Here is a 14,092-nt window from a genome sequence, read left to right on the forward strand (position 1 = left end):
ATTGGTTAATAGGTTACAATAAGGTTACAATGCTGTAAGTGCCAACAGTTTTCTACCTAGCAACACAAACATCCGGATCTAGGTCACAGTACTGGAATTGAATATTTACTGGGAACTTGTTACTGGATTGGTTACTGGGTCCGTCCAGGGTAAACGCTTACTGCGTTTGTGCAACCAATCAAGAGAACGATCAATAACAGTAGCGTTCGGCTTTCCATACGTTAGCTCTCGAGGCTCTTGTTGCAGTTTAGAATTTGGTGTTGAATTAAAGCTAATAAAAAGGTTTTAATCATGACGGTCTTTGCAAAACCATTAGATATGTGTGAAAAGCCAATAATTGTCAATAATTCTCCGTATGTCCGGGGAAGCAGCCGAAGCGAGGTGCGTATAAAATATATTTTTTATTTCAAAATATAATATTTGAAAAAATATTTTAATAGACGCAAATATATCGCAATTTTGACAAAAAAGCGAAACATTATGCGAAATTAAAAAAAAAATAAAAAATAGAACAAAAACTAAATTAAAAAATTTTGCGCAGGTCAAGACGCATATAGGAAAAATTCCATTATTATACGTATACCTTTTCCCTCATTCTATTTTGGGATTGGGAATTTAGGTACTTATTAACTTGGTTATGTGATGTATGTGTGTATGTATCTTGTGAATGTAATAAGAAAAATTTAAACAGTATGATAAAACAAAAAAATAATCAATTGAATCAAACCATTATTTGGATTGTTGGTAACTTGGTAACTAGATATTTGATAATCGCGCGTTTTTTATAATTTGATCAAAGGTCTAAGCTTCCTTTCAAAATATTCCGGTGCGTTATTTTTTGACGGTATTTCATAAAATTACCTCAAAAGAAAATATGCAGAAAACCAAATGAGTAGTATACCTACAAAGGAAATGTTTACTAGTAATATAATATTACAATTAATAACAATAATATTATAAATAGATTTAGTTACTAATGTATAGATTATAATTACAATTATTATAATATTGTATTATATTCAAACATGATCTTTGCGAATTATTTAATTATGAATTGTGACTTTGTAACTTTCAAGACGCCTCCGCTTTCGCGTTCGCTTCGCCTCAGCATTAGGGTACATTATACAAATATGTATCTTTGTAGGTATGTATTCAAATACCTACCTAGATATATTATTTATATTCTTTCCGATTATTGCATTTGTAAGAAACAGATGAAAAATAAAAACAGTCAATTTTGGGTTCAGATCGATGAATTTTGTTATTTTGTTATCTCTACTGCTACGCATTCCACCTGTAGATGAAAATATAGGAAGTAGGTACTAACTGAGAAGCCATGAGTGGTTTGTAAATATTTGCATTTAATTCTGTGGTGTTTTTGTCAAGGGGATTATATTTGCCTTATTTTTTTTTGGCTACTGCCATAATTTCATCGATTATTACAGCTAGCAAAAAAAGTTTTGCCCATGTGAGCTGTTCCCAAAGCGCATGTGTAATTTGTTTATTTATTTTTCCGATGCATAACCTCTGTGACCTAGTTCTCCTACCTACGTCATAACCCGGCCATTTGATTGGATCCTGGCGCACACCGATCATAGTTATTGATTTATCACCTTTCTCACGTCCGCGTCGAGAGCAGCACTGGATGTAGATTTTATCTGGCAACGGACTATTTTAAATTATTAGTTAGTTCTTTAAAGAAACGAATCTTCAATGGCGGCGCTTATCATTCCCTCTCGCTCACACACGGCCGTACGGTATGCAAAAAAAAATGGAAAAATAAAATCACTAAAATGTATTTGATTTTCCCTATAATAGCTTTTTTCATAAATTTACAATGACAATTATGCATTTGCGAAAGTAAATAATGTTTTATTGGAATTTGACAAAATATGTTCTTTGGGAAAAGTTGTTCAGTTTTATGGGCTTATTACAAGTATTATGGGGATTTTATTACATTCTGTATACGTAAATATGATAATTCATATAAATACACAAATACAATAACAAAAAAGTTTGTCAACAAACAATTTGAAATAATTAATAAAATAATTATCAATTTACGTTATTTTTATTTTCTTTTTTGATGATCCTACCATCTGTCAAAGTCAGCTTTGGCCGCCATTGAAGATTCGTTTCTTTATTGAACTGACTAATACAACTTTATAGTTTATTACAGAGATTCGTTTTTTGTTTTTATTAAGATGGCGTTCCAAGGCATAAGGCGAAGGCGAAGGCATCTCCAAGTAGAGTATTAGATGTTTAGGATTAGAAAAAAAGATAGAAAATTTTTTTTACTTTTACGTTTGGCTATCGGAAATGATAGGTAGGTAGTAGTAGATACAGTTTTAAACAAAAGAAATGAAAACTCAAAATATTAAAACCTTATTTCTAAAATTACTATGCCTATTAGTAAAATTATGAATAGACCAGAATAAAATTAATTGGATTACACCGGTACCAATGAGAGCTGAAGACGTTTGCTACTTCCAATAAATAAACGTTCGATAAACACTCTAATTTAGAGGCTGTTTTAAAAATATAAAACGCCCACTATGGGTTAATATTTCCAAATATAAATTCTTGAAGCTAGTTTCTACCATTGGCTATTTATCAACAGTCCCGCGTGGACCTCCCGGGCGAAGACTACCAGATGCCGAGCCTGACGCAGTCGGTGAAAGGGGTGATGTATCTGGTGCTGTCGGTGATCATCCTCCTGACCCTGGGGGTCACTTCTATCATCGTGATGCTGAGGCAGTACAAGTCTGGGTACAACAACTATCAGGCGTTCTGCCATATCCCTGTGCCAAGGGATTTCACTGAGGTTTGTATTTTAGGAGAAAATGGATGAAAATTCGAAGTTTTGGTCAAGAGAACGCATAGGTACCTACGTATAACTGGAGGTATTTTCATTGTCATGTTTTGCAATAAAAAGTTATTTAATTAGTTATTCACAAGTAAAGCGTGAAGGTAAACTCAACTTTTTCCATCCAACTTTTGGATAACATTTAAAGTCATCATATTGTGTTATTAATACACAACTTAACAATGGCTTTGTTCACGAAGCTTATTTCATTGTTTTAAGTCTTTTATATCCAGCTTTGAATTTTCTTATATTATTTGTATTATTTTCGTGATTTACACATGTTTGACAAGAAACAGGTTTTACAGTAGTTTCTTAAGAGCCCTTTCCTTTCATAATTTATTGGTCGACATTATTTAGGAACAAATACGTGATCAGAGTTAACATGTACCCTGTCACGCAAACACTTTTTTTTAATTGGCTTCACTAACAATCAAACCTCTTCGAAGTAGCTTATAGAGGAATCGGAGGTGAATCTCAATGAATCGGAGGCGATCCTTAATTATTCTAGAAAACTCTTATAGATGTTATAAATTTATAAAGAATAGAAAAAATTCGATCACGAGGCGGGACTCGAACCCGCATCCTTCGCGCCATTCCGGGGCGGATGCCTGACCATATATCTTATAGACATCTTATAGATGTTGTTCAATATATCGATGAAATAATTGCAACTGCAATGTTAAATTCCCTTCGTACCGGTACTAGACTGCTATGAATAAGTAATGGGATAATGAGAGTCAATTGAGATAACTGCATGGGACGTTTCATGGTCGAATCGGTCAAGAATTGTACCGACTGCAATGACGTAGTTAATATCGGATAACAGCAATTAACTTAGTTTAAATAAAGTACTAAGACTATTTTAATAGTAAACAATAAAACATTGTTACATTGAGGAAATAATAAAATACCATCACTTCGAAAATATACTTATATGCATGTGCATCCCTAACTCAAACAAAATGCTCACTCAAATAAACTTCAAATTAGTTACATAGCAATAAAAAAAATGGTAAAAACATTGTTACATTGACCTAATCTCGTAGCGTCATGTCATCAAACCATGCAAAGGCCTTCTATGTTTACCTTTCCTCAAAGCTGATCTTCCACGATCTGGTTTCCAGAGGATGTCCGAGGGCAAGTTCCGCGCTCTGCCCATCGTCTGGTCTTCCAAGCCGGTGCTGCAGGTGGTCAGCACCATGGATGAGCCAGACAGTGATGAGTTCATGGACATGCTTGATGAGGAACTGGATATCGGGACCTCGGTGGAGAAGATCTCTGTAATGGACCATGGACGTCGATACCAGTTCGTGCATGACTTCGCTGATAACATTACTGGTAAGAAGCATTTGAACAGCTGCATTGTATGTCGTCTATAATATAAAAATGAATCCCAAAATGTATTGGTAAGCGCATAACTTGAGAACGGCTGAACCGATTTCGATAATTCTTTTTTTATTATATTCCTTGAAGTACGAGGATGGTTCTTATGTAGAGAAAATGTAAATATGTACCACGGGCGAAGCCGGGGCGGACCGCTAGTTAGAAATAAAAATAGCTCGCATAATGTAAAATAAGTACAGAAAAGGTAAGTAAACCTGGTAAGTATGGGCATATCAACTAGAATTGCAGAAATAAGAAGTAAGAACACATATGTAACGTATGAACATGAAAAGATATTTCATTTCTTTTGTATTTATGTCGTAATTTTGTAATTTGGAGTAGGTTGGAACTTATCTTCTTCATATTATATACTTACGTCATGCTTATTTTTTCTTAATAATTATACAAAATGTTGTGATTGATTTTGCCAGTTTCTCTAATCATGGAATGATTATATCTTCTATAAGCGAATCATAACATATAACGCCGTTATATAACCTATCTTCACCTCAAGTGTAACTTAATAATTCTCTGTTTAACTCATTCCAGGTATCGTCGATGATAACCGCTGCTTCATCTTTGACATGGAGCCGGACTTCGTGATCCCCCCCGGACTTCTAATCACGGGTCTGACCGGCGGGGAACAGTTCGACATCTCCAAAGTTCGTACTCGTCTCCGCGCCGCTTTACCTGCTGTGGTCGATATATCTAATACCACGGAGTCGTTGGCTGAAGCTTGCTTCTCTAGACCTACTTACCGCGTGTACAGGTCTGATAATGAAGATGGTTATGCTAGTGAGTATTGCTGTTTTAAATTTTGTGGTTGTTAAGAAATAGAGTTTGTCTTATGGAAGCTTTCCGCTCGCGGTTTGGGCGTTATTGGGATTGTATTATGGAATATTAGGAGCTGCAGCAGTAAAATTGGTTAAGTAAAATTTTGTCTTTATGGTGACAGTTCAAAATTTGGAAAAGAAAACTTCTTGTTACGATTACAGTTTCGATTAAACTGATAAAACTGGCAAGAAAACTTAATTTTTACGTGGTTTTACGAAATTTTTATCTTGCCGCACCTCTACCTCTTGGAAAGGGTCAGAAAATTCGACTTTTTAATACTAATTACAATGATCAATATATCTACAAAATAAATTCTGGGTTTTACTAAGACAATTTGTTTTACATTTTTGCTTTCTATATTAAATGAAAAATCTTGAAAAAATATCTTTGTCTAATGATAATTTTTCTATAATTCCAGTCGAGAAGCGTTCCACCGACCAGCAGCCGCACGACTACATCCAGTTCTCAGGCAAGCACGTCCAGGAGATCAAAATAGACAACATCGCTGAGATACTGCAGTACGAGCAATCTATCAAGAAGATCTAAATCGTCTAATTTGTGGATCTTGGGTTTTGGAGAGTTGGTCGGCTTTTCGTTGCCAGAATGTTCTAGGTTTTTCCAGAAGTTTCGGCGATATTTTTCGGGGAGTTTCAGAATTTCAGACAGATTTCTTGTGGAGCTTCCTTTTTGTTGAGTAAGAATTAAGATGTCAGGTTGCCAAAATTGGTATATCTTGGATTTAATTGTATCGAATGTCTTGAAGGAAAGGTGCGGAGGGAAGTCCCATGTCCACATGTTTTAGCATAGTCAAATTTTAAATGTTAGATTAGTTATCACTATTTCAGTGTTAACGTGGACCCATTGAATCCTAGATCTTGTCAGGAGGAGCTTTATGTTATTGGATACGGCCTATAGGGAAAATCCATTTGGTGGTATATAAGGCATTTATGTATATGGTCATTTTGCTCGAATAGTTGCAAATTCCTGGGCGACTTGATGAACATCTATCAATGAATTTACATAATATGCTCCTTCTAGACGAGGTCATATATCTATTTTGATACTTATTATGTACGCTACAGAAGTGACTTCAGCTCAAAAAGAAGTATTCTTCAATACCAATGAGCATCAAACTATTATGCGATCTAAGTCCAGGATTTGAATCCTTTTCATTGGGGTTTAAAGGGAAATCCAGAAAAATTACCAAGGGAAGTGCTAAAGAAAAAGGTATCTTTACCTATAACATCATTCAGAGGAAAATGGGAAATTCACATGCCCAAAGGTATAAGCTATAAAAATGGGGTAATTTTCAAAGTAGCTTCATAATGAGTATCAAATATATCCCAATATTTAATCAACAGAATCAATGTTAGTTAATATACCGTAATATAAATGGACTTCATTGTTTCTTCGTTTTTTATGATTTGCTGCGAAAACACTCCCTTGTAATGTTTCTTTAAAGTTTTCTGTCAATTGCATGTATGGGAGAGGCAGGGAAAAGATATGCCTGAGGGCACACAAAATTATATTTTCAGGACAAAGTCTTTTTAAAATAACTAGAACAGTAAATGTGTTGAATAGCAAGCACAATTATATGAGACTATAGCGTTTGTATACCAAAGAATATATAATAATACTCATTTTTCGTTATAGTTAGGCCTCATGAACGCACAATAATTTTATGACATAAAAATTGCATAAAAATAGAATGGTGTAACTTTTTTTTTCAAAAATGGTATTGAAATAATACACAATGTAAATAATTTAGTCGGTTATTTTGAAATGTCGATATTCTGTTATTTGTAAACAATATTTTTAACTAGAGAGTTAAAATAGGAAGGTAGTGGGTTTGGTTGAGCAATGACACATTTAATTTGTCTATTTGTTTTTTTATAGATTAAGTTTACGCCATATCGAAAATGCACATAGATAAAAATATTTAGGTACGCTTTTTAATCTGTGATTACAAAAAGGATATTGCATTTATTTATTATCTGTCTTTAAAAGCCATATTATTGATATTTCTTTTAGATGTAGTTAGGAAATAAGGATTTAGAGAATAAAGATTCGATGTACCAATTCGTGTTTTATTTCATACCTTTCCAATTAGTTTTATAAAATAAGTAGTTAGGTAGCTTGTTTAGCAGTTCTTTGATTAGATTTTAACCATTTTTACTCCAAAGTTAATTAATTTTCAGAAACTGTTGATAGAACGTTTAAAAAAGGGTGCAAATATTTGTAGAAGAAAAAATATTGGCGGCATTTCAACAGGTTTTGACTTTGGAACACTCGAATCGTTCTGTTTCTAATTTGTTGTCCAGACTGCCAACACTAGGAAATCAGTTGTTTATACCCGGCGCGGCGAATGATGATCCCTATGACAGTTCGTCTTAGTGATTTCTCGTATGATGGGTCGTGTCGATACTTTACTATTTTATAGGCAAAGGCGTGGTTTGCATTCATCCACGTCGGTAAACATGTTTTTATAAATATTATAAAATGAATTTTTAACTAAAATTTTTAACGTCTTTTATGTTGTTGTTGTTGTTGTATTAATTTAAGTTTTTTGCATAGATTAAGTAGGTTAAAGTAAAACGAAAGTTTTCCAAAACATAAAAATGCGCCTTATCATTTTCACGTAATTTTTAACCCGTTTAACACAGTGTTTATTATTTTATCGTGAAAATGGAAGCCATTTAATTTGTCTAAAAAACTTATATTATCATAGGTAAGTAAATTAACGCGAACGGTAATTAATTAATAATTATGCTGCGAACTTCTGTTCCATTCAATAGTGAATGAACTGAAGCTTAAGCATGGAAAAAATGTGATCTCGTTTCCATTATCGAAATTTGTTTATCGATACTTTCCGCACTAGTCGATAAATGCCAACGATGTAAGTAAATTTTGTAGGACGTCAGATTGATATAATTTCTCGTAAATGTTAAGAATTGTTATAATTCCAACAGAATATCATTGTTATGGCATAAAGCTACGTAAAAATAAATAAATGCCATTTTTAGACGCTTCCAATACATTTCTAATTTAATGGTGGTTTGTCTCTTGAGAATAATTGTCAGTGTCATAGGGATCATCATTCGCCGCGCCGGGTATAATTTTATTAATTTAAGCTAACGTTTGATTAAAATTAAGCAATTTCTTATAAAATTAGATAAACGGGTATTCTATTGCATATGAAATACTGCTTAATCTCTAATAAATTGATAAACAAATGTTAAATGATGACTAAATCATTGTGATAGGTGTTTCTAATAAATTATACCACCACCACTGTATGTGTGCTGACTACAATTTTATTATTATTGTGTTTATAATATCTTCTTATATATAAAAATGAATCGCAAAATGTGTTGGTAAGCGCATAACTCGAGAACGGCTGAACCGATTTCGATCATTCTTTTTTTATTATATTCCTTGAAGTACGAGGATGGTTTTTATGTAGAGAAAACGTAAATATTATGTACCACGGGCGAAGCCGGGGCGGACCGCTAGTCTTCTTATATATAAAAATGAATCGCAAAATGTGTTGGTAAGCGCATAACTCGAGAACGGCTGAACCGATTTCGATCATTCTTTTTTTATTATATTCCTTGAAGTACGAGGATGGTTTTTATGTAGAGAAAACGTAAATATTATGTACCACGGGCGAAGCCGGGGCGGACCGCTAGTATAATATAAAAATGAATCCCAAAATGTGTTGGTAAGCGCATAACTTGAGAACGGCTGAACCGATTTCGTTAATTCTTTTTTTATTATATTCCTTGAAGTACGAGGATGGTTCTTACGTAGAGAAAACGTAAATATGTACCACGGGCAAAGCCGGGGCGGACTACTAGTTATAAATAACTACAGTTTCTAACTTTGTTTTACTATAAACTTCAGAGATACAGATATGATTATGATTTTTATTATTTTATTAGCAAAAACAAAACGCACTGGCAATTATTGTTATTGCATTATAGAGCAGGCTTCAAGGAGATGTTCGTTTGCAAAAATAGCGGACCTAAATCTGACTTCTGATATATATTGTATAGATCCCAGACATCCTATAGACAGATGTAGCCAACCAGTTTTGTGGCCCCCCTCCCCGCACCCCGGTAATTAAAAATGGCATACAAAGAAAAAAATAAAAATTTCCAAAACATGCCGTGTGTAAACAATGGACTATTGTTAATTATTTAAAATAATAATTTAAAAAATATATTCATGAGTTTTCAATCTATAGTGGTTTAAATTTTCTAAAAAATCTTAGAGAAAGTGTAAGAAATGTTATAGTATGCTATATATTCGTGATCTACTCAATAAGCTCTTTCATTTGATACCCCACACGGCATGTTTTGGAAATATTTATTTTTTTCTTTGTATGCTATATTTAATTACCGGGGTGCGGGGGGCCACAAAACTGGTTGGCAACATCTGTATATAGGATGTCTGGGATCTATACAATATATATCAGAAGTCAGATTTAGGTCCGCTATTTTTGCAAACGAACATCTCCTTGGAGCCTGCTCTATTAGTAGCGTGGGCAGTTTCGAAAAATAATTACCTGTCACACAATAATAACAAGTTCACAAAGAAAGTAAACATTGCAGCATTATATCTTGTTAGAGTTCATATCGTATTGCATTATGTCGTGGCCATAGGTATCGTAGATTTGCTCACTTCATGAAATGTTCAATTATTTCATGAAACGGTCGCAAACCATAAAATGTTTTAATGTCTATTGGCCACATCATGATGTGCAGAGCAGATCAATGATAAGAAATCGTTTCTCGATATGGGCAACTAAACGCGCGGTGTTTTCATGAAATGGTAAAGATTATATTTTGATGATATCTTAAAGTAGTTACAATAATTACTGATAGAGGCGCTGCAACTTGCAAGCGCTTTTTTATGTGTGAAGATGGCGACCGCTAGCGAAAATTTTGTTTCTGGCAGTAAAAAAGTAAATAATCGCTCAATTAAATTATGAAGAGTGATAATAAAAGAATTAACGACGAAGAGGTAAGAAGGTCTCGAGTACTATTGAAACTGCGGAGATAGTATTATTCTAGCAAAAATGCATCAAAAATCCTATAACTATATTTAAACATATCCCACTTTATTATTATATTTGTTTGTTTTGAAAAAAAAAATTGATACGTGTAATTTGACATTTTTGATAACTCATAAAAATAATGTTTAATTTTGTTAAAACATTTGCGAGGTTTTTGTCAAAGCATTTTGTGTTTATAAATAAATATAATAGTTAAAAAAAACTAAAAAACACGCTTTTTATAGAAAACCGAACTAAAAAATAGAAAATTTTATCAAATTAGTGTATTGTCATCGGTCCTCAATAAATCTACAAAGTTTGAACGAAATCTGGCTGTTCAAAGTGGGTCAAAATCGCGCCCAAAGAAGTCGGTTACAAACAAACAAACATACAGGTGAAGCTAATATAAAGCGTGTAAAAAAAACTAAACGTTAGTTTATGAATAGTTTTATGTTTAAATAATAAAGTGTACGACGAGCTTAACGATGGGTAAGAAGTAAGAAGAGAGGATGCGATGCATCTCTAAACAAACTCACCTCTAAAAAAAGCGTTAATATAAATCTTTTTGAGTCGAATTCTTAAATAAATAAATAAAGAATAAACCTAAAAAACACAGATTGATAAATCTTACAATAAAGCATCTAGGAAAATGACAAATATAAAACAAATATAAATTCGTTCCAACATCGTGTAGAGATTTGTGTCTATAATAATTTTTGCTCATAATAGACTTATTTTGGCGCAAAGCCGCTTCTCAGCCCGTCGATTTCCTGTATCTGAAAATCATAAGAACCAACTGCAATTTATATAAAATTACTTAACATAAATTTTATCTTGGCAAATTTCATCGTACAAAATATTCGAATATTCACGTGAAAATATCAAAGAACATTCATTCATGCGGCAACAATACTGGCTACATGCATGCACGTCAATGTACGCGCGCTTTCTGCAAAATTCAAATATGGAACCGTGGAAGAAAGAGCGCAGTATATTCTGGAAGTTTTGTGGGCGCACAATGGCGACGCTCCATATAGAATTTATTCCAGTTTATTACATAGGTTTTTACCCTGTTTCGCATTCTCAACCGCTGCTCGTATTCGCTTTCCGCGTAATTGGCTGGTTATTTATACCGGCAATTTGAATTCGTTACACTGCGGCACATCTCCGATCAGTTCTGCCATTCCGTGCGTGATACAATTCTTGGATAATAATTGAGTCGTAGGCCTACAAGCTACGCAATGCGAGAAAGTTTTTTTCACTCCAATTCAAATACCTACGTTCTGTAAAAATTGTGTTCAAGGGAAAACATTCGAATTCACGAAAAGTTAAATAACTTAAATAATGAATAACAATAATTATAGTAGTGAAGAAAAGCGTACCAAATAAATAATTGTGAAGATAGGTACCCAATTACCAAACATCCATAAAAGTTATCACCCCATAATATACTGCAAAGAAATAGTTCTAAACAGATAATATATATAATCACACCGCCAAAATATTGCCAACAAACACTACAATAATCTTAGCGATATAATAACGTTAGATTGAAATTAATAACGCTCGATTTACCAAATTTCCATCATGTAGCAAACATACATTGAGATAATATTACTACATATGGAGGAGACACCACGAACAAAATCTGTGCGCCATTTTTTTGCTCTAACTAAGTTTTAAAAATTATTATCTAGTTAGGTACTTACCGATGAAAAGTTATGTTAGTCACTTTTCCGTATTATTTGTATTATTTGTGCAATATCGTAACACACACGAAGGCATATTTGATGCGTTTCATTTTAAAACAAATAAAAAATGAGCGTGCAGTTAAGCCATATGGCTTATGGTGAGCGGAACATAAGTGATGTAGGCGGTGTCGTCTCCATATGTATATCTCAATGCAAACATATCGATAAATTTTAATATCAGCATGCGCGTAATAACATGAAAATCCGCATTAACCACACTCAATTATGGTGATCCATTATTATTAATCCATGCTTATTATTCCTCTTCGATTGTTTACACGAGCATGTTTATTATATAAATATTGGTATTGAGTTGAACATCGATAGGTAAGGCGCGAGTTTCGTTTAAGATATGCAAATGTTATTGGGATTTCGTGTTATCTTTTATCTTTCACGGCGATATTTTGCGTCGTTTACAAGCGTTTGTATCGGAGATTGGAGAGATACACCATTTCATGGTCATTAGTCGGAGGTGCATCAGACGTTAGCTTTATCTCGCGATAATGTCCCGTTTTACTGCTAATCGGATTCCATTCAAGTTTTTTGATAGTATTTGAATAGCTGGCTATAGAAATACATGTTGTAGTAGTCATTAGTAAGACATGGCACAAGGGAAGGTTTCACATGATGATTTGGTCGTTCTCTCCGTTATGACTACCTATAAAATATGATTTATAGTCTAATGTTAAGCTTTGTATGTATGAAAAACAAAGCAAAGTGCATAAGTATATTAATTTATTACGGAAAAACGGATAAAATGAATCGCATCACCGGTTGACGATTCCGACGTAGGACGGTGTGCAGGAAAACTTACATACGTACCTTATTCTATTTTTCATCTTTTACCAAAAGAAAAATAATTGGTACTTCATAAACAAATTAAAACGTTTTACAAAACGGATTTCCAGTAATGTCCTTATAAATCGCAAGAACTTGAACTATCCTAAAGCCAGCGTAATATAATTAAATTGAAAAGCAAAACGAATTAAATAAACGACGTTTGAAAACGACAGCGTCTCGCCGCTCGTGATAAAAATTCATTTCAATTGAGTGGGTTTTACACGTCACAGGTATTCTGTTTCGTCCGTCGAGTTTTTGAATAATTTACTTGCATTTTTCTATGAATTACAAAGTTTATAGACGGCGTCAATAGCCGGGGAACGGTTTGTAGTTTAGCTGTCGTGTTAAAACTTGGAGCATGTTGGAAGTTTCGTATGGAATAGAAAGTGGTATGGATGAAAATAAACTTGCCTAAATTGAGGTTTAAAAAAGTCGCTATAAATTCTAAAGTTAGGCTCCTATACCTGTTAGTTTAACTAGGCTCTTAGAAAAGACTGGCAAATACGAGTAGCAGTTGTAAAATGTAAAAGTAGATGATGAGAGATGTTTATTAAACCTGTTTAAAGTTACGTCATAGTTCAGTAGTACAATGCTAAGCACAACTGGAGTTGAAGATCTTTTGACCCTAAAAGGAAAACTCGCGGGGCAAAACGGGTACAACGATTCGCGTGTCATACAAGTAGTAAGTAAATAGGGAGGTTACTTAGCAACTATTTTAATCTAACTTGGGGGCCCTTGCTTGGAAAATTCTGTGCTTGCCCGCGTTTCTTAATAAGTTTACGCGACTCTTTTTGACTTTCATAAGGCGAGAGTGTGGATAATGTTTTGATTACAAATTTACTTGGGAATATTTTATGGGTTTCCTAACCACGGGCATAGATGGTGTAATAAGTGTCATGTTGATAATTTTTAAACATACTACGTTGTTGCTTTTTTTCCTCATGATAACTTAGTCTTAGTGATACTGATCAAGAAGCTGTTTTGATAATTAAAGATGTGAATGACAATATTCTCAGTATTTTTAAAAAGATTCGTAAGTCAGTACATTCTCCAATTACTATAGTATTATAATATTACTAGCATGATAACATGATACAACATACTAGCTGCGCTTCGCGGCTTCACCCGTGTGCGCAAATATCTAACACCGAAAGAATTTTTGAATTCGGACCAGTAGTTCCTGAGATTAGCGCGTTCAAACTTACAGACAAACTCTTCTAAATTAAGTAAAGATTTAACCCGACAGACACGTCGTTCAACACCAAGACGGCAACTTTTAAATCAATTAATAACAAAATTATTCCCATATCCTCGAATAAAATGGAATTATGAACATCCGCTAGAAACTCCCGTACAATAGCA

At 33.7% G+C, this 14,092-nt stretch overlaps 1 protein-coding gene across 1 annotated transcript; it reads left to right on the forward strand.

The window, feature by feature from the left end:
* Window positions 1–131: 131 nt before the first annotated feature.
* LOC149490171 (uncharacterized) lies at window positions 132–7,162 on the forward strand. The gene is made up of 5 exons (XM_089701101.1): window positions 132–381; window positions 2,621–2,824; window positions 3,991–4,204; window positions 4,799–5,044; window positions 5,502–7,162. Exons 1-5 carry the CDS (start codon window positions 292–294, stop codon window positions 5,627–5,629), a joined length of 882 nt encoding a protein of 293 aa, XP_089557227.1. The 5' UTR covers window positions 132–291; the 3' UTR covers window positions 5,630–7,162.
* Window positions 7,163–14,092: the final 6,930 nt, after the last annotated feature.

The sequence above is a fragment of the Colias philodice genome, chromosome 2 (genome assembly GCF_061535455.1).
Source record: "Colias philodice isolate Cphi_HAF_F1 chromosome 2, ilColPhil1 Martin Lab GWU primary, whole genome shotgun sequence".
NCBI lineage: Eukaryota > Metazoa > Arthropoda > Insecta > Lepidoptera > Pieridae > Colias > Colias philodice.

What these genes read in the sequence shown, in the direction of transcription:
- LOC149490171 (XM_089701101.1), top strand. Translation starts at nt 292, where the DNA reads ATGACGGTCTTTGCAAAACCATTAGATATGTGTGAAAAGCCAATAATT. An exon ending in GGGGAAGCAGCCGAAGCGAG is followed by an intron (nt 382 to 2,620) that starts GTGCGTATAAAA and finishes ATTTATCAACAG; the next exon opens with TCCCGCGTGGACCTCCCGGG. An exon ending in CTTCGCTGATAACATTACTG is followed by an intron (nt 4,205 to 4,798) that starts GTAAGAAGCATT and finishes AACTCATTCCAG; the next exon opens with GTATCGTCGATGATAACCGC.